We start from the raw sequence: 18,959 nt of genomic DNA on the forward strand, positions 1-18,959 counted from the left end.
TGTGTGTGTGGTGGGGGCTCATATCTGGGTGTGAGAGTGTGTGTGTGTGAGTGTGTATGTGGTGCAGGCTCATCACCCTGCAGGGTTGTGCCTTCTCTCCTTTCCATCCTGAGCACATCTGGCCTCAAAGGGCGAGATGAGGTTCTCAGAGAAGATTGTCAGCACTGTCCCCTCAGTCCTCTGCTAAAGCCCACCTGTGCTCCTGCCTAGAAAATTGGGCTTGCAGCAAAGAGTAAGGAGACAGGTGCTCCCCTTCTCTGCAGGTCCTGGAAGCTTCTGACCAACCCAGTGCTGGTGAGGACCAGGCCTATCACAGAACTGGTATTTAAAAGATTGTTACTTGTGTAGAAACTTGGAAGCAGAGTCAAATATGCTACCTACCTGTCAGCTGGAGCAAATTGCCTTATTCTGAATAGTTTTAATTTACACTTTTTGTTTAAGGACCTTATGGACCTTTTTTAAGGACCTGAATGACAGGCTTGTCCTTGGGGCGGGCTATGCTTGGGGGGCTTTTGGGGGGTACCAGCTCTGCTTTTGACTGGGACAGCACAGCGATGTTGGCGTCCCCTCCCTCTGCGGGTGACGGGTGGCGCTGGCAGCCAGTGATGGCTGCTGCTAAGAGTAGCCAAGCATCCGGGAGGGACGTGATGCGGTCTGGGAGGACGGTGAGCAGTACCCATGGCCCAGCCCCCTGTGGACGGGGAGCCAGAACCCAGGGCAGCCCTGATGTGGGGTCGGGCTGAAGAACCCGCCACCCAGGGCTGGGCCCTGATGAGCATTTAGAAAATCGGGAGTGGATGGAATTTAGGTAAGCTTTGGTTTTACTCTGTATGTGAGGAGATTTCTTGCTTTTGAGGCTGGCAGACATGAGGAAGGTCTGGTGCTGGATACGCCAATCCATGGACGTGCGGCCCAGAGCATGTGGCCTGACGGGCAGGATCCTTGGTCTCGGGATGGGTGGGGTCCCCCAGCCCTGCCTAACGCTGCCCTCTCCCCCAGGCTGGAGTGGGTGGAGATCATTGAGCCGCGCACGCGTGAGCGCATGTACGCCAACCTGGTCACTGGCGAGTGCGTTTGGGACCCGCCGACCGGCGTGCGCATCAAGCGGACCAGCGAGAACCAGTGGTGGGAGCTCTTCGACCCCAACACGTCACGCTTCTACTACTACAACGCCAGCACCCAGCGCACTGTGTGGCACCGGCCGCAGGATTGCGATATCATCCCCCTGGCCAAGCTGCAGACCCTGAAACAGAACACGGAGTCGCCGCGCGCCTCGGCAGAGAACAGCCCCGGGCGGGGCAGCAGCGTCAGCCGCGATGGCAGCACCAGCTCGTCCCTGGAACCCGAGCTGGACGCAGGTGACAGGGCGCTGGAGCCTGTGGGCCGCACCAGCCGGCAGGCCGCGCCAGGGATGGTGAAGGACGAGAGCGACAGGTGAGGCAGGCCCCTGCACCCTGCCGCCTCTGGGGGACCACCTGCTCCCTTGTGCCCACTGGGACAGAGCTGGCCGAGGCCCACTGGGCCCTGCTGGGGCTGGAGTTTCTCTGGATAATTGTGAAATTGTTTGGTTCTCTCTACTGTGGGAAGTGCTCCCGGGATGGGGGCACCCCAGAGCTGGCCCCCAGAGCTCCTGCGATGGAGGGGTGCCCTCCCCAGGCCCACCTGCCTGTTGTTCTCTGGACGCAGATCCATGGGGGTCCATCGGCTGACCCCACCTAACTCCAGGCCTCCCTGCCTGAGCTTGACTGACCTTGCCAGCACTGAGGGCGAGAGGTGAGGGCATCACCCCTGTTTTGCAGAGGAAGGTCTGAGGCGGTTAGCACTGGGGCAGAGCACTGTCCTGGGCGCCCCCAGGGTGTCGACTTGTCCAGCAGCCACTGTGGCTGTTTTCCCTCCTGGTCTTGCAGACAGTGAGGCCATGGACACCTGGGCTCCCACCTCCCGCTGGCCTCACATCTGGATGTCACCCCCCGCTGCTTGTGCACCCCAAGTGCCCATATGGCAGAGCCTGAACCCCAGGGAGCTGTTCTCCAGGGCCAGCACCCAAGGGTCCCAGTCCAGAAGAAATGGCTGGAGGGCATGTGACCTGGATAAACCCTGACAGGCTGGAAGTTAGCAGAAAGAAGCCAGGGAGGAGCAGGAATGGGACATGGGCCTTGGAGACCAGGCAGGCTGGGTTTCACCTGGGGACAGTGGAAGTCACAAAGTAGTTGAAAGCCGACTTAGGCTGTGGGTCTGTTTGCTCCTGGGAGGATGACATGCCAGACCGGGGGCGCAGTGCCTGTGCTGAGGGTGTGCGGGAGCCTGGCACACACAGGGCAAGGCTGTGGGCAGGGGCCTGGGCACGCGAGCCAGAGCGGCCTGAGAGGTTGCTGGGAATTGTCTTCATGAAGCAGAGCCTGGGATGGTCCCCAAGGAAAAAGCAAGCGAGTGAGCTTTAAAGACAGCCCTGCATCCCTCTGGTGTTCCAGCAAGCTCAGACCGGTGCCACCGCCTGTCCAGCAGACGTGACAGCCTCTGGGCCCAGGTTACCCACGGCATTGCTGGTGGCGATTGCTGGCTCTTCACTGCAGGCCGGTGAGGGGCTGGACTCTTCTTAGGTTCTGTTGGCAGACATCCTGCGGGCAGGGGTGCCCTCTTCCCAAAAGTGTCCGGGGTGTGGTATGGTGACTCGGATCATGGTGTTGCCTTCGGATCGGCCTCCAACGAGGAGCTTAGTTGGAGGTGGATTAGAATTGTGTTTAAACTGTGGGGCAGCTTGGGGGACTAGGCACCTTGCTTGTGTCATTTTCTCCCATTCATGAAGGTAGTACATTTTATACGTTTTCCCCCAAAGAACTTGCCTTTTTTTAAGGTTTATTTTTAGATACCATATAAAGTCATATTGTACGATCATTACTGGTATTCAGGTACTACTTTTTAAAAATTAATTTTATTTATTTAATTTATCTTTGACATTGCTGCACAGGTTTTTCTCTCATTCCGTTGAGCGGGGACTACTGTCTGGTTGGGTGCGCAGGCTTTTCATTGCCCAGCTTCTCTTGTGGGCACGGGCTCTGGAGCGCGCGGGCTTTGGTAATCGTGGAGCATGGGCTCAGTGGCTGCAGTCCCCGGCTCTAGAGCACGGGCTCAGTGGTTGTGGCGCAAGGGCTTAGTTGCCCCGTAGCACATGGGATCTTCTCAGGCCAGGGATCGAACCCATGTTTCCTGTGTTAGCAGGCAGATTCTTTATCACTGAGCCACCAACGAAGGCCTCAGATGTTATATTTTTATGTCAGTTCTGTTTTTACACTTGTTGAGCTCTTATTACAGTCGAGCACACTGTCTCCAGAGTTGCCTGTGACTCCGCCAGCTGTCCCAAGCCGGCCGGTTCTCCCCGAGGAGGTGGGGCCAGGGAGGCAGGGAGGCCAATGGCCCTGCGACCCTGTGCATCGGGCTGGGACGTCCCTTTCTCTTGAACGTCCCTTTCTCTTATTAGGCTTCTCAGCATGAGTGGGTGGGGAATCCTATCCAGTATGTTTCTGTGTCTTGTGGGTTGAATTTGCCCCATCCTGTTCTCAGCACCTGTGAATGTGACCTTCTGGAGACACAGGGCTGTTGTGGACGCCGTTGGTTAAGCTGAGATGGGGCCCTCCTGCGGTGGGCAGGGCTCTGGTCCCTCAGGACTGTTGTCCTTGCAAGAATACGGAGACACACAGGACGACACCCTGCTGGCCGAGGCAGACAATTTCTCTTCTCTGTTAGCTCTACGGTTCTCTGTGTGTTTGTTAGGTTAGATCTGTTAATTGTATCAATTGAGTTCTTTACTAAGTTTTGATCTGCCGAGACACATAGATTCTGGGAGGTGAGTCCCCTCGGTTGGTGGGAATGGTCTGTCCCTTCTTCCTGTCTCCCGCTGCTGCTGCCCTTCTGTGTGGAAGCTGTGGGTTGGCTCTAGGGAGGTTTGCAGTCAGATGTTCCCAGCACATTTTCCCTGTGTTGTATTGCTGATGCTTTCTGCCTTGACTTGTGCTTTGGAACCAGGGTCAGCCACTTCCCCACGGTTCATATTTGCCCCTGAACAGCTGTCCTTCTTGCGTGTGTTAGGTGTCTTCCTCCTCAGGGACCTCTAGGGTCTGGTCACCTTCACCTGTTCTAACACTTGGCCTTGGTGTGGTGGGATGGTTGTGGGGTGCTTCGTGGGGACCCCTGATGGAGCGGAGGATGTGGTGTCACCTCATCTCCTCCAGGTCAGGCCCTTCCCGCCCCTTCCTCCTGTGCGTTCCCATGTGCCGCACGCATGCATTGCTGCCCAGCGTGTTCCTGGGTGCCCCCCCAGGATGCTGCATTTACCTCACAGCAGGGGGAAGCCTGCACCCTGGCTCTGCGCCTGGGGCCTGTTGGGGGCCTGGGGCAAAGTGCTGGGCAGGCAGAGCCTTGGGTGTGAGGCGGCTGCTTCTGCAGACTTGCTCTTGCTCAGTGTGTGGGCGGCCTCACCCCACAGACCCCCTCACGCCTGCTGATGGGTCCCTGGAGCCCTTGATTTTGATGCAAGCAAGTTTACTGTAATTTTCATCTTGTTTGTTTTTAATGTTTTGTTTAAAAAGTTCTTTGGACCTGGCCTTGGTCCAAAGGTATTTGCTTAGGTGTCTTGTGTTACCTGTGGTTTTTTGCACGCTGTGGCCTGCGTCTGCCCACACCACGTGCTGCCCTGTACCCTGGCCACGATGTCCACGTGCTCTCTGGGGCCATCACCTCTCAAGCCTCAGTGCTGGGAAACGTTGCTGTCTCCCTTTGTATTTACGACCATCTTAGCTAATTGTGGGCATTCCTTCTACCATTCAAGGCCTGGAGTTGAAGCTCCTCAGAAAACCCAGGTGGCTTTGCATGCTTAATAGACTAGTTCAGTGTGAACATAATGTTTGTTTGCACTGAGATACAAGAACATTCACGTGACTGGCTTTATTGCGCTGGTCTGGAACCAGTAGTGTAGCTCAGAAAGCGTGTCTCCTGTGTGGGAATGGGGATCTTGCTTCTTGTTCCAATTTCTGCAGCCCGAGAAAGAGATGCTAAAGGAGATTGATGCTGCTTGTGACTCAGACATCCATTGTCATCAAAATGACTGTTGCAGTCTCAGTATCTCATATAAGCACTGTTTGCCTTATAATTTTAGGTTGAATTCATTGAGAAACATTGTCAAATCTAAAAAACCCCCTCACATTCAATGTTTGATGATAGTAGTTGAGTAGAATCTTTTCTCAAAGAGAAAATTTCAGTCTAGGCCATGAGTTTTTTAAACATTGCAGCAAAGCTTTCTTGTTTTCAAGCTTTTAAACTGCTGTGTAGTGGGTTAGGTTGGGATACTTCCCTTCTGTTCCTGACACAAACCTGTGGGACCACTGGCGACCGAGTCCAGGAGGGTGGAGGATGCTGGCGGCCTGGGCGGCTGCCTCACAGCTCACGACAGGCTGCTGAGCGCCTGCCTGCTGCTGGGGCTCACCGCGCCCCCTGAGCGCCAGCCTGCGCCCTGTGCCGGCCCCCAGCGCATATTTTAAGCATGGTCAGTCGTGACAATCTCAGCTGCACTTGAGGCTGGACTGAATTAGGTGTTTCCTCAGTTTCTTTGGTAGTAATTTCACCTGTAGTCATTCCACAGAGATGACTCGTGGAGGCCAGTTCCCCAGTCCTGTCAAGCTCAGCTGTGACTCCTTAGTGCAGCGACAGCGTGGAGAAGCCCCAGGAGCCCCGGCACCCACCGGGCCCCACTGCCGAGCAGCTCTCACTGTCTTCCCCTCTCCCCAGCACTGTCCGTGCCTTGAGGCTGCTGGTCTAAAGCAGGCTTGTTTCCTCTGGACACATGCCCTCAGCTGCTGTTGTTGGCATAGTTTGATACTTGTCGTCCCTGAACAGCATGGTTGCTCTCCTTGCTGGGCTTACAGATGAGCCACTGGGAAGCACACGTGGTGTGAAGGTGCCTTCCGTTTTCAGTGAAGTAATTCTGCTGCGACGAGATTCCCGCCTTGGCTCTGACCGCTGTGCCCCTTGCGGCGCTTCAGTGGGGCCGTGTGTCTGCCTGGCCCAGCGGTACAGAGCCTGCAGCCGCTGAAAGCAGAGCCGCCCAGGCCCCCGTCTGTGGCCGGCAGATCGGCCGTGCGGGGACACTCAGGCCGCTGAGTTGTGGCTGCACCCAGGACCTGTGGTGTGCTGAGTGGTGTGGCCACACAGAACTGTGTTCCCATGACGTGCTCCTGATAGACACTGGAATTTGAATTGCATGTAAATTTCACACACGAAAAAATTTCAGTGTATAAACCATTCATTCCCCACCTGCTGTACAAAGCCAGGCACTGGAGCTGGATGAGGCCCACGGGCTGTAGTCAGCTGCCCTCCAGCCTGAAGTGGAGTGCGAGCTCCCCACCATGGCCAGCCCAGGGGCCCTGGCGACCAGGCCTGAGCCCTTCTCTGCCCCACTCTGTGCCCCCTGGTCCCAGCCCAGCCTGGAGCCCAGCCAGGAGGCCACCGGCCAGAGCTCCAGCTCCTTGCTGGGCCTGGGGCTGTCCTGGGTGAGGACAGTAGGCTCCATCGGGGCATCGTGGGAGAGGGCAGTGAGGGTGGGAAACCCGGCCCAGGTGCAGGCAGGCCTGCGGCAGGAGCTGTGGTAAGAACCAGAGGGCCGCACCGAGTTCTGAGGCATGCGGCGTGCGGCTTGGACCCGGTGTGTCTCTAAGCAGTTGTACTTCTGTTCACGTCTCCTGTTCACTCTGCTGCATTTCAGCTCCTCACCATCAGGAGTGCTCCTTGAGAAGGACTACGAGGTTTACCGGGACTACAGCGTGGACGGCCACCTTCTCCACTGCAGGTAGGCCCTGCCTCAGGCCCGTCCATCTCCTGGCCGGGGGTGGTTTTCCTGGCAGCTCTCGGGTGAGCTGGAGAAGGGTCTGGCCTAGCAGGAAGTGACCAGTTGGACGAGCAGAGCGCACCAGGCCCTGCCCTGGCCCATGGGACACAAGGAGAAGCTGTTGGGCCACTGTGCGGTGTGGAGTACTGTTGTGTCCATGGTACTGGCCCTGGTGGATCCCTTGGAGGTTCCTTAACGTGTGGTCCCCCCCAGAGCCCCAGGCGCATTGGAGTGCTTTCCAGGCCACGTTGGGAAGACTGGTGCCCGCCAAGTGGGGCAGGGAGGCTGACCACCCTCGGGCCTGGGTTGGCCTTGCTGGGTGTTGGGGTTTCCAGATACAATGCTCAGGACCCTGGGCAAAGCAGCAGCAGACTGAGCCGGAGCCTCCCCTGGGTTAGCTCGTGTGTCCAGGCTGGAGCAGGCACCTTGCCCATAGCTGATGGGGGCCAGACGGGGCGCTGGGCCCCTGGACTGGGGGATTTGGAGCGTGAGGGGCCTTTGGCAGTTTGCTCAGTTTAGAGATCGAGACTGGGTTTGTTGATATAGGGAGGGATCTAAGCCTGCCTGGGCCAGCAGTGCGGCTGTGTCCACAGGCGTCCTCACTGGTCACCGGGAAACTCGGGTTTGACTGGGGCTTGTGGGCACAGAGCTGATGTGGTCTCGTGGCCTGTGAGCAGGGCGCACGTCGGGGGCAGAGGCTTCCCTCCCAGGCAGTCCAGGTCCTGTTTCCTGCTGCTCTTCCAGGGCCCTGAGCATGGAGCAACGCTTCCCTGATGAGGCACCTCCAGAAACAGGCAGGAGGCCGTGGGAGGGGGTCTTTCCCCAGATTGCTTCCTCCCCAGCAGAGCCGACAAGGAATTGGGGTTGAGAGAGAAGGCGGGCCTCCTCCTGGGTTTGCGGGTAGTGGTGAGGGGCTGCGGGCGTTGTTCTGTGGGAGCGGAGGTGATCAGGGGCTGGGAGAGAAGGACAGGACTTTGGCTGGGCCTTGGGGCACTGAGAGTCATTGGCTCTCCATGATCCAGGCCGTCTCTGGGCCGCTGGGGGTGCGTTTCCTGAAACGGGCTGGCACCCGCCTTCCTGCTGTCCCGTGCCTGCCTCTGCCTTGATTCCTGGAGTGCTCTGGGTCAGGAGAGCACCACCCCACCCTCCTATCTGGCTGCCACAGCCCTGCCCACATTTGCTGGGCGGTGGACCATGTGCACTGTCTCCTGTGTGCCCCTGCTGAACCAAGGCCGTGATTTTCCCCGTGTCCTGCTTTTAGTCCTCGTGAGAACTCGTGAGGACCAGGGTGGAAGTGGGAGGTGATGCCCCACAGCCCAGGAACTACAGGCTGGAGTTCAGCCCCAGATCTCTCAGACTCTAGAGCTGGTTCTCCAGGTCTGCGGGCACGCTGCCTGCCATCCTCTGCTCTGCTTGGCTGGTCTGTGTGGCTGGCCAGGAGCAGCCTCGGGCAACCAGGGGCTGAATTCCTGAAGGGAGCCTGCCTCCCGAGCCCTGCTCACTGTCACCCTGGTTCTCTCAGTCTTGCCTTACCCACGGCCAACAGTTAGGAATCGTGGCTCAGTCAGAGGACAGAGGCACAGGACCAGAGTGTACAGCTGGTTTCTTAGGATACTTGGGATTTCTACTTTCTGTGATAGTAGATTCACTTACCCGAGACCAGCCTGTACAAGAACAAAATAGACCAGATTTCCGCAGGCATCAGAGATCCACAGAGGAGCCAAGACCTGTGGCCGTGGTCTGACAGCCGGTGCAGTCCAGAAGACATGATTCTGCCTCAGGAGCCTCAGAGGGGACAGGAAGGCTCTGAACAAGGCTGTGCACACAAGCTTGTTAACCTCGGCAAAATAAACCAATTCCTTAAAAGATACTGTCTGCCAAAACTCATAGAAGGAGAAATACACAACCTGAATAGGTCTATATCTGTTAAAAGAGATTGAATCAATAATTAATAATCTTCTAAAAAAGAAAGCAGAAGTTCTGAATGGGTTCACTGGTGAGTTCTACCAAACATACATGGAAGAAATTTTATGAGTTCTCTACAATCTCTTTCAGAAGATAAATGCAGAGGGAATACTGTCTTGTTCTGTGAAACCAGTATTATTCTAATATCCAAATCAGAAAAACACAAGAAAAGAAAACTACAAACCTGTCTCTCTCATGAACATAGATGTAAAAACCCTCAAAAAAAATGTTAGGAAATCAAATCTGCTGCTGAAATCAAATCTACCAATGTATAAAAAGAATTATATATCATAACCAAGTGAGATTTATCCTAGGTATGCAAGGTTGGTTCAGCATTTGAGAGTCAATATAATCTATTACATCAGTAGGCCAAAGATTAAAAACCGTTGGTAAGGAATCCGCCTGCAATGCAGGAGACCCCGGTTCGATTCCTGCGCAGGGAAGATCTGCTGGCGAAGGGATAGGCTACCCACTCCAGTATTCTTGGGCTTCCCTTGTGGCTCAGCTGGTAAAGAATCCACCTGCAATGTGGGAGACCTGGGTTCAATTCCTAGCTTGGGAAGATCCCCTGGAGACAAGAAAGACTACCCACTCCAGTATTCTGGCCTGGAGAATTCCATGGACTGTATAGTCCATGGGGTCGCAAAGAGTTGGACATGACTGAGCGACTTTTACTTTCACTTATGATTGTATCAAGAGTTGCAAAAAAAGCATTTGGTAAAATCCAACAGCCAATCTCAATTTAAAAACAAACTCAGTAAAGTAGGAATATGTGTGTGCTTAATCGCTTCAGTCCTGTCTGACTCTTTGCAATCTCATAGACTGTAGCCCATGAGGCTCCTCTGTCCATGGGATTCTCTAGGCAAGAACGTTGGAGTGGGTTGCCATGCCCTTCTCCAGGGGATCTTCCCAACCCAGGGATCAAATCTGTGTCTCTTACATCTACATTGGCAGGCGGGTGCTTTATCATTAGTGCCACCCAAAAAGAGAGGAACTCCTTTAACTTAATGAAGAATATCTACAAAGAATTTACAGCTAACGTCATATGTAGTAGTGAGAAGCTCAAAGCTTTTCCACTAAGATCAGAAGCAGGACAAGGGTTTCCCTTCTGACCTCTGGTGCTCAGCATCATATTGGAGCTCTTTGCTAATGCGGTAACACAAGAAAAGGAAATACAGAGAATACAGGTTGTAGGGGGGACATAAAACTGTCTTTGCTTGCAGATGACTTTATCACCTATGTAAAACATCTTAAAGAATTGGCAAACTCCTAGAACTAAGTGGTTGTAGCTAGGTAGTAAGATACAAGCTAAATATGCAGAAGTCCATTGCTTTCATATGTACTAGCAATGAACAAGTGGAATATGAAGTTAGAAACAGTAGCATTTACATTAGTATCACCCAGAATGAAATACTTAGGTGTAAATGTGACAAAATATGTACAAAATCTATATAAGGAAAACTGTAAAATTCTGATGAAAGATATCACAGAAGAACTAAACAAGTGGAGGAAGGACTCTGCTCTTTCCAACTTGACCTATAGATTCCATGCAGTCTCAGTCAGAATCCCAGCAGGTTGTTTTGTGGATATTGACAAAGCGATAATAATGTGTGTGCTTACTCGCTTCAGTCCTGTCTGACTCTGCAGTGTCATGGACTGTAGCCCATGAGGCTCCTCTGTCCATGGGATTCTCTAGGCAAGAACGTTGGAGTGGAGGCAGAAGACCTAGGACAGCCAACACAATAATTTTCAAGGAGGACAAAGTTGGAGGAATAATACTACCTGAGTCTCAAGACTCACTGTAACACTGTTGTAAGCAAGACAGGGTTGTATTGGTAAAGAATAGACACATTAGTGGAATAGAATGGAGAGACACCAATAGACCATCATAAATATCATCAGCTGACCTTTGATGAAGGGGTAAAAGCAATGCAGCGGAGCCAAGATGGTCTCTTAAGAGATGTTGCTGGAACACCTGGACGTCCACACTCAAGAAAGTAAATCTGGACATGGACCTTACACCCTTCATGGAAATTAACTCAAGATAGATGACAGACCTGAATGGGAACACAAAACTATCTCCTAGAAGGTAACAGAGGAGAAAACCCAGATGACCTTGGATTTGGCAATGACTTTTTAGGTATAACATTAAAGGCACGATTCATGAAAGAAACAATTAATAAGCTGAACTGTGTTAAAATTAAAAATTTCTGCTCTGCAAAAGATGAACTAGGAGAAAATGTTTACAATAGACACAAATGATAAAGGACTGTAATCTGAAATATACAAAGAATTCTTAAGATGCAACAGTAAGAAAACAACCTGCTTTTAAAATAGGCCAAAGAGCTGAACACCTCAGCAAAGAACCTGTACTGTTGTCACAGAAAGCATATGAAAGACGCTCCACATCACCTGTCAGCAGGAAATGCAAAGTAAAACAAGAGTGAGATACCTCTGCAGGCCTATTAGAGGAGCCAGAAGGCAGGCAGTCTGACACCAGGTGCTGGCGAGGGTCGGAGCAAGGGAACCTGCGGTCAGGGCCGGTGGGAGCGCAGGAGGCTGCAGCTGCTAAGACTGAACACAGGACTTCCCTGGTGTCCAGTGGTTAAGAATCCCCCCTTCCAAGGCAAGGGGAATCAGGTTCAGTGTCTGGTTGGAAAACTAAGATTCCACATACCACAGAGCAGCTAAGCCCATGCACCCCAAGTACTGAGCCCGTGCACCGCAGCCGCTGAGCCCATGTGCCACGACTACTGAGCCTGTGTGCCGTGACTGGAGAGGTACCTTTGCACTGCAGGGAAGGATCCAGCATGACGCAATGCAGATTCCATGTGCTGCAACTAAGACCTGACTCGGCCGTAAAGAATAAATATATTCTTTTAAAAACCTGAATATTCTCTAAATGATTTGGCAGTACTGCTCCTTGGTATTTACCAAAAGGAGTTTGACATTTTATGTTCATATCAAGTCCTATACACAGATGTTTTTAGCATCTTTATTCATAGTTGCCAAAGCAAGATGTCCTTCAGTGGGTGAATAGAGAAGTAAACTGTGGTCCATCCAGACAATGGCTGATACAACACTAAAAAGAAATGAGCTGTCAGCCGTGAAGAGTCACAGAGGAGCTTAAGTGTGTGTCACAAAGCGAAGACACCAGCCTGAGAGCCTGTACACTGCGTGATTCCACCCTGACATTCTGGAATCAGAGTGTGTAGGTTTTCAGATTGCCTTCTTTGAAGGCCAAAGATTTGCTTCTTGATTTGGCTTCAGATTTGCCTCCTATGGAGACAGTGAAAAGATCAGTGGTTGCCAGGGATTTGGGGAGGGGGATGAACAGAGAGCATGTGGGTTTGGGGGCAAAGAAAATGCTCTGTACGACACTACAGTGGTCGATACGTGTCTCTACATTTATGCAAACCCACAGAATGTACAACAGTAAGAGTGAGCCCTAATATCAACTAAGAATTTTGGTTGATTATAATGTGTCAGTGCTGGTCCATCAGTTGACAACAGATGTTCTGTCTCTTGAGAAATGCTGATAATTGGGGAAGCTTTGTGTGAGTAGGTGCAGGAGGTACATGGGAAATGTACATTTTTTCTGCTCGGTTTTGCTGTGAACCTCAAAGTACTGTTTAAAAAAAAAACACGTTAAATATCAATAGATATTCTAGAACTGAAAAAAATATAATAAGAAAACTAAGAACTCCGTAGATGGGTTCTTAAAAGGTTAGTAAATTAGACAGTAGATGAGAAAAAAGTATACAGTGTGGAGAGGCCAGGGGATGGGAAGCAGAGGACACAGCCTGAAACTTTGTGGAGCTCAGTGCAGAGGACAGCATCTGACTCCCAGAGAAAGAGAGGAAACGGGATGGAAGTAATATTTTTAAAGATATGGTCAGGAGTTTCCAGAAATCATAAAATATGTCAGACGGCAGACTGAAGAAGTGCTATGAAGCAGAGACACTGACGCAAAGGTTCCAGATGTAGAACTACACGTAGAAAGTGAAAGTCGCTCAGTCGTGTCCGACTCTTTGTGACCCCGTGGACTGTACAGTCCATGGAATTCTCCAGGCCAGAATACTTTGCCCATTCCAAGGGATCTCCCCAGCCCAGGGATCGAACCTAGGTCTTCCTCATTGCAGGTGTAGTCTTAGAAGGAAATCTTTAAAGCAGCTGGGAGTTTCTTGAGGGGGCAGGCAGAAGCGGGGAGCCTCGCGCACTGCTCTGGACCTCTTGGTCTGCCCTGTCGTGGCTGATACAGCCGTGGGACATGGGGCTGACCGTTAGTTGGTGGGCATGGTGTGTGATCAGGTCCCTGTATCGCCAGGGGTAGTGTCTCCATGTTGTCATCAAGCAAGTGAGACTCAAAAGAGCCTGAACGCCCCCAGTTCCCCCTGCTAGGTGGAGGGGCCAAGATCTGGGCACACAACTCCCCGGGGCCACGGGTGCCCTTAGGGACAGGGAGCGGTTTTACCATCTCGGTCTAGGTGCGGAGTGCTGAGCGTGGCAGTGGGCAGTGCCAGCAGGGCAGTCAGCCCTTCTGGACTCCGGGGCCCTGTGGTTGGAGTCCAGGCCCTGAGAGGTGCTGTGCTGCGGGATGATCGGCTGTGCTGCGGGAGTGGGGCAGGTGCTGAGCCCAGGATTCCAAAGCCACAGAGGCCTCTGGGAGCCCCCCGGCCCCTGGCGCTGCCGTCCAGGAGTAGTTCTGCGCCTGGTTCTGGCCTGGGACCAGAGCACATCCTCTCACAGGGGCCCTGGAGGAGCGTCCCCATGGGCAGCAGCAGGAGAACCCCTGGAGGGCTGCTGGGCTGACCCAGGAAGTGTGTGAGGAGGGCTCCCAGGCCAGGGGGGCAGCTGCTCCAGGCTGCATGACCGAGGGTCAGGGCCTCAGCAGTGAAAGGTTCACAGCTTATCACGGCACCTGGCAGTACCAGGCCACACAGCCTGCAGCCCCTGGGGCGACTGTGAAGAGGACAGTGGGAAACGACCAGGTCTTCTGGGCCTGACCTCACACACCCCACATAACCTACTCCCCCCAGGTAACCTGCTACCCCCAGGGCTCCCTCCAGGTAACCTGACCCCCCCCCGGCCCCCCCCCCAGGTAACCTGTTCCACCCAGGACCCCCCCAGGTAACCTGCCCCCAGGATTCCGCCCCTCCCCTCCCCATAACCTGCTCCCTCCAGGTCACCTGGCCCCTGGCCAACTCCCCAGGTAACCTGCTCCCCCAGGACCCCCCCAGGCAACCTGCCCCCAGGATTCCGCCCCTCCCCTCCCCATAACCTACTCCCTCCAGGTCACCTGGCCCCTGGCCAACTCCCCAGGTAACCTGCCCCCCCAGGACCTTCTCAGGTAACCTGCTCCCCACCCCCTACCAGGACCTCCTCTCTCCGCTGGAACTCGGGCACCAAGGAGCGCATGCTCATCAAAGTTGCCGACAGGGAGCCCAGCTTCCTCTCCCCCCAGGGCAACGGCTACGCCCTGGACAGCCAGCCTGGGGGCCGCTCCCGCAGACCCTCCGGAGGACAGCACTCGCCCAGCCTGCAGACCTTTACCCCTGACGCGGACAGCCCCGTCTTCTTCCCGGAGCGGAGGCCGTCGCCTTTCCCGAAGAGGGCTGAGCTAGGGAGCTGCTCCCCGCTGCTGGCCCAGCCCCGCCGGCCCGCCGGAGACTCGCAGCCTTCCTCACCGCGCTACGCCTACGAGCCCCCCCTCTATGAGGAGCCCCCCGTGGAGTACCAGGCCCCGCTCTACGACGAACCCCCCATGGATGTACAGTTTGAGGCCGGCTCGCCCCGGCGGTCTCCTGGCCGCAAGCCACCCAAGCCAGCCTCCGTGTCGCCCTACCAGCAGCTGGTGCTTACCAGGCAGAAGTGCCCCGAGCGCTACCTGAGCCTGGAGTACAGCCCTGCCGGCAAGGAGTACGTGCGGCAGCTGGTGTACGTGGAGCAGGCCAGCTCCAGCCCCAAGCTGCGGGCAGGCCCACGGCACAAGTACACACCTCACCCAGGGGGCGGCTCACTGTCCCTGCAGCCCAGCCCCTGCCTGCTTCGTGACCAGCGCCTGGGGGCCACATCCTCTCTGGGGGTCGTGTCTGGGGACTACAGCAGCATGGAGGGGCCTGAGTTGCGGCCCGCCCCGCCGCCCACACCCCTGCCCCAGGCCCAGGACGACGCCATGTCCTGGTCTAGCCAGCAGGACACCATGTCTTCGACAGGCTACTCTCCTGGCACGCGCAAGAGGAAGAGCAGGAACCCCTCCTTGTGCCACGCTCCCAGTGCCCCCCCCGCCGAGGGCCCCGGGGACTGTGACCCGCTGGGCCAGCAGCCCCTCACAGAGGAGCGGCCTCTGTGTGGGCCCGGCCTGACGCCCATGAAGCGCACAGAGGGGGAGGTAGCAGACGGGGAGGCCCCCCGGGGCCCGACTGAGCCCTTCCTGGCACAGGCCCGGCTGGCCTGGGAGGCACAGCAAGCCCACCTGCACATGAAGCAGAGGGGCAGCTGGGACTCGCAGCAGGACGGCTCGGGCTATGAGAGTGATGGGGCCGTGCCGCTGCCCATGCCCGGGCCTGTGGTGCGTGCCTTCAGTGAGGATGAGGCGCTGGCCCAGCAGGAGAGCAAGCACTGGCAGAGGGGTGCCTTGGACAGGCTCGCCTTCCCGCAGGTCCTGCTCGAGAAGAGCGTCTCCGTGCAGACCAGCCTGGCCTCCCCGGAGCCCTACCTGCACCCCTCTCAGGTAGGCGCTCACAGGCGGGTCCTGGGCAGGGGTGGGGCAGGTCAGCACCCCAAGACGTGGTGTGGCCTCACAGTTCCTGGTGGGCCTGAGGACAGACGGCAGATGGCCGCCGGGTCTCCCCCAGCACAGAGGTCTCTCACCTCGGCTCCTGGGGAGGCCCAGCCAGTGCTGCCTGGTCACCAGGGGGCCAAAGGCACGTCCTGATTCCAGGACGCAGAGGCAGCCACCTGCCCTCTGCTCCCCGAGCCTCTGCCTCCCACCTGTGACCAGGCACAGTGAGAAGCTGTGCAGGTGGAGTGCCGGACCCTCCTTGGTGGCCAGAGACTCCCGGGGCCAGGCTCCTTAGGTGCACCCCCAGCCCTGAGGCAGAAGGCATGCCATGCCCGTGAACCAGGACGTCTTAGGTGGCCAGCATCCCCTGGGGCAGAGCCACTGTAGTGCACTCCAGATTGGAGCGTTCAGAGCAGCATTTCTGTCTGTGGCTTGTAACAGAGGAGGGTATCAGGACAGACGGGCAGGGCAGGGGCGGGTGGTGGGTGGAGTGTGGGCAGCTGCGTCCTGCGGCACCCAGCTCCCAGCCTGATCTGGACAGAAGGACACGTGGGCTCCAAGGGCCTGACTGAGGTCCATGCCGGGTGCTGCCGGGGGAGGTGGCTCCCTGCCCCAGGGGTTGGGGAGGCCATGCAGGTGTGGGCACAACCTGCCAGGAGCCCCCTGAGAGTACTGACTGCGCTCTGCAGAGCGGGGAGGGGCCAGGGGCATCCCTCCTGCCTCTGATGCCTGGGAATCCTTGTGTCTTTGCTGGGGAGAGGGTTGCGGCAGTGGCGGCCCAGAGAAGGTCCTGTTCCTCTGTCAAGCACGGTTGGCGTCTGGGGCTTTCTGTGTCCTTGAGGGGCTGCCCTTCCCACTTGAAGCGGCGGAAGCCACAGCGCCCGCCCCCTTGCCCCCCCTCACGCACGGTCGGCCCCTGCCTGGGGGCCGTGTGAGTCCGGGACGCAGTGTCCTATGGGCCGCACGAGCACCTCCCACTCCCAGACTGTGCTGCCCCCCGACCCTCGGTCTCTGGACCAGGGTGGGCACCTCCTGGAGGCCGAGCTCCCAGGGAAAGGTTGGTCGTCTCAGCCTCGTGAGGCACTTAGACCAGGGTGAGGAGGGCGGACCGTGGGCGGGTGGGCAGACAGGTGAGGACAGCGGACATGGCTGAGGCGGGCAGACGGGTGAGGCGGGCAGACGGGGGTGAGGAGGGCGGACAGGGGTGAGGTGGGCGGACAGGGGTAAGGTGGGCAGGTGGGTGAGGAGGGCAGACGTGGACTGAGGTGGGCAGACGGGTGAGGCGGGCGGACAGGGGTGAGAAGGGTAGACATGGACTGAGGCAGGCAGACAGAGTGAGGCAGGCGGACATGGACTGAGGTGGGCAGATGCGTGAGGCGGGCAGACGGGTGAGGTGGGCAGACGGGGGTGAGGAGGGCGGACATGGACTGAGGCAGGCAGACAGGGTGAGGCAGGCGGACATGGACTGAGGTGGGCAGATGGGTGAGGAGGGCAGACGTGGCCTGAGGCGGGCGGACAGGGGTGAGGTGGGCAGATAGGTGAGGAGGGTGGACATGGACTGAGGCGGGCAGATGGGTGAGGTGGGCAAACGGGGGTGTGGAGGGCGGACATGGATTGAGGCTTGCAGACGGGCGAGGAGGATGGACCTGGGGCGCGGTGGGCAGACAGGAGTGAGGAAGGTGGACAGACAGGTGAGGAGGGCGGACGGGTGAGGAGGCGGGCATGGACTGAGGCGGGCAGACTGGGGTGAGGTGGGCAGAGCTGAGTCCCAGGCTTCTCTCCTCCAGCAGCGTTGGGGCCTGTGTGGGCTGGGGGCCACACCTCTCCACTGGCTGGCTCATGTGGGCCCTTCTGTCCCCCAGTCTGAGGACCTTGGCACCTGCGCCCAGTTCGAGAGCAGCCGGCAGGCCCGGAGTGTGATGCCCAGCGCCAGCTGCGTGTTCCCCACCTTCACGCTCCGCAAACCGTCCTCGGAGACAGATATCGAGAACTGGGCCTCCAAGCACTTCAACACCCACACACAGGGCCTCTTCCGACGGAAGGTGTCCATCGCCAACATGCTGGCCTGGAGCAGCGAATCCATCAAGAAGCCCATGATCGTGACCAGTGACCGCCACGTGAAGAAAGAGGCCTGTGAGGTCTTCAAGTTGATTCAGATGTACATGGGCGACCGGCGCGCCAAGGCAGACCCGCTGCACGTGGCCCTGGAGATCGCCACCAAAGGCTGGAGCGTGCAGGGCCTGCGGGACGAGCTCTACATCCAGCTGTGCCGGCAGACCACCGAGAACTTTCGCCTCGAGAGCCTGGCCCGTGGCTGGGAGCTCATGGCCATCTGCCTGGCCTTCTTCCCACCCACGCCCAAGTTCCACTCCTACCTGGAGGGCTACATCTACCGGCACATGGACCCTGTCAATGACACCAAAGGTAAGAACGGCCCAGGCAGGCACTGGCTCTGCCACCGGCTCAGGGGCGGCTGCAGCAGGGCCCCTGCCTAGGCTCAGTGCTGGACCCGCAGGCAGCAGGCGCACAGAGGCACCGCCTCTCAAGGGCACACCCTTGGCCTCCACAGAGACACAGGGTCCTCAGGGAGCCCCTCTCAGCACGGAGGCCCTGAGGAGAGCCGCAGCAGGCGTGCCGCCGTCCCGGCCACTGGCTGAGAGATGCGGCTGCATGTCGCACCCGCGTCCCCACCAGCAAGCGTCCGCTCCCTCCGAGGCCCCACCCCAGTGGCCCTGCCTGATGAAGGCACTTACTGCATCCACCCCGGCCGGGCTCACACTGTACCTCAAGGCCATTTCAGGAGGGCTTCTGAGAGCAGCAAGGAGCTGGGCACTTGGCCCAGCACCAGGTCTGAGGTGACCAGTAGGCTGTTGTGGTGCTATGAGCTGAGATGGCCCTGAGCTGCGTCAGGGGTCAGAGGTTGGGACCGTCGTAGCCAGCAACCTACTGACGGCTGCCTGGGGCTGAGTGCAGGCTGCGTCTGGAGGCCATGTGTTAGGTCTGTGCGGTCCTGACCAGACCTGCGTGGGGAGGACGCTGGGCCACAGTCCTGCCAGCCAGGTGGTGTACATCCCAGGCCTGGGCCAGCACCAGGGTGGGGCTGCGGGAGCACCTGCCCGTGCAGCGGCCGTCAGCTAGCCTGTGCTCCTGAGTGTCCTCCGTGCTGCAGATGGCTTGGGGGGAGTGGCCACCTGGCCTGGCCTGACTGGGGCCTGGCTCCTGCCCAGGTGTGGGTGCCGAGCCACGTGCACACAGTGGGGAGGGCTGCAGGCAGTGTGGGTCCTGGGCGGCACTTCAAGCACAGGGGCCGTCCCGCATGCCAGCCGTTTGGAA

The 18,959-nt window shown here is 57.0% G+C and overlaps 1 protein-coding gene across 2 annotated transcripts in view; it reads left to right on the top strand.

Annotated features, from left to right (window-relative positions):
* ARHGAP39 (Rho GTPase activating protein 39) overlaps positions 1-18,959 on the top strand; it is a 54,144-nt gene that overhangs the window by 21,882 nt on the left and 13,303 nt on the right. For both annotated transcript variants that reach the window (XM_040261459.1, XM_040261460.1), the window contains exons 3-6: positions 1,000-1,434; positions 6,755-6,838; positions 14,219-15,575; positions 17,489-18,050. In XM_040261459.1, coding sequence (XP_040117393.1) covers positions 1,000-1,434; positions 6,755-6,838; positions 14,219-15,575; positions 17,489-18,050 — 2,438 coding nt within the window. The remainder of the gene's footprint in view (positions 1-999; positions 1,435-6,754; positions 6,839-14,218; positions 15,576-17,488; positions 18,051-18,959) is intronic.

Source organism: Oryx dammah, unplaced genomic scaffold, assembly GCF_014754425.2.
Source record: "Oryx dammah isolate SB20612 unplaced genomic scaffold, SCBI_Odam_1.1 HiC_scaffold_19, whole genome shotgun sequence".
Taxonomy (NCBI): domain Eukaryota; kingdom Metazoa; phylum Chordata; class Mammalia; order Artiodactyla; family Bovidae; genus Oryx; species Oryx dammah.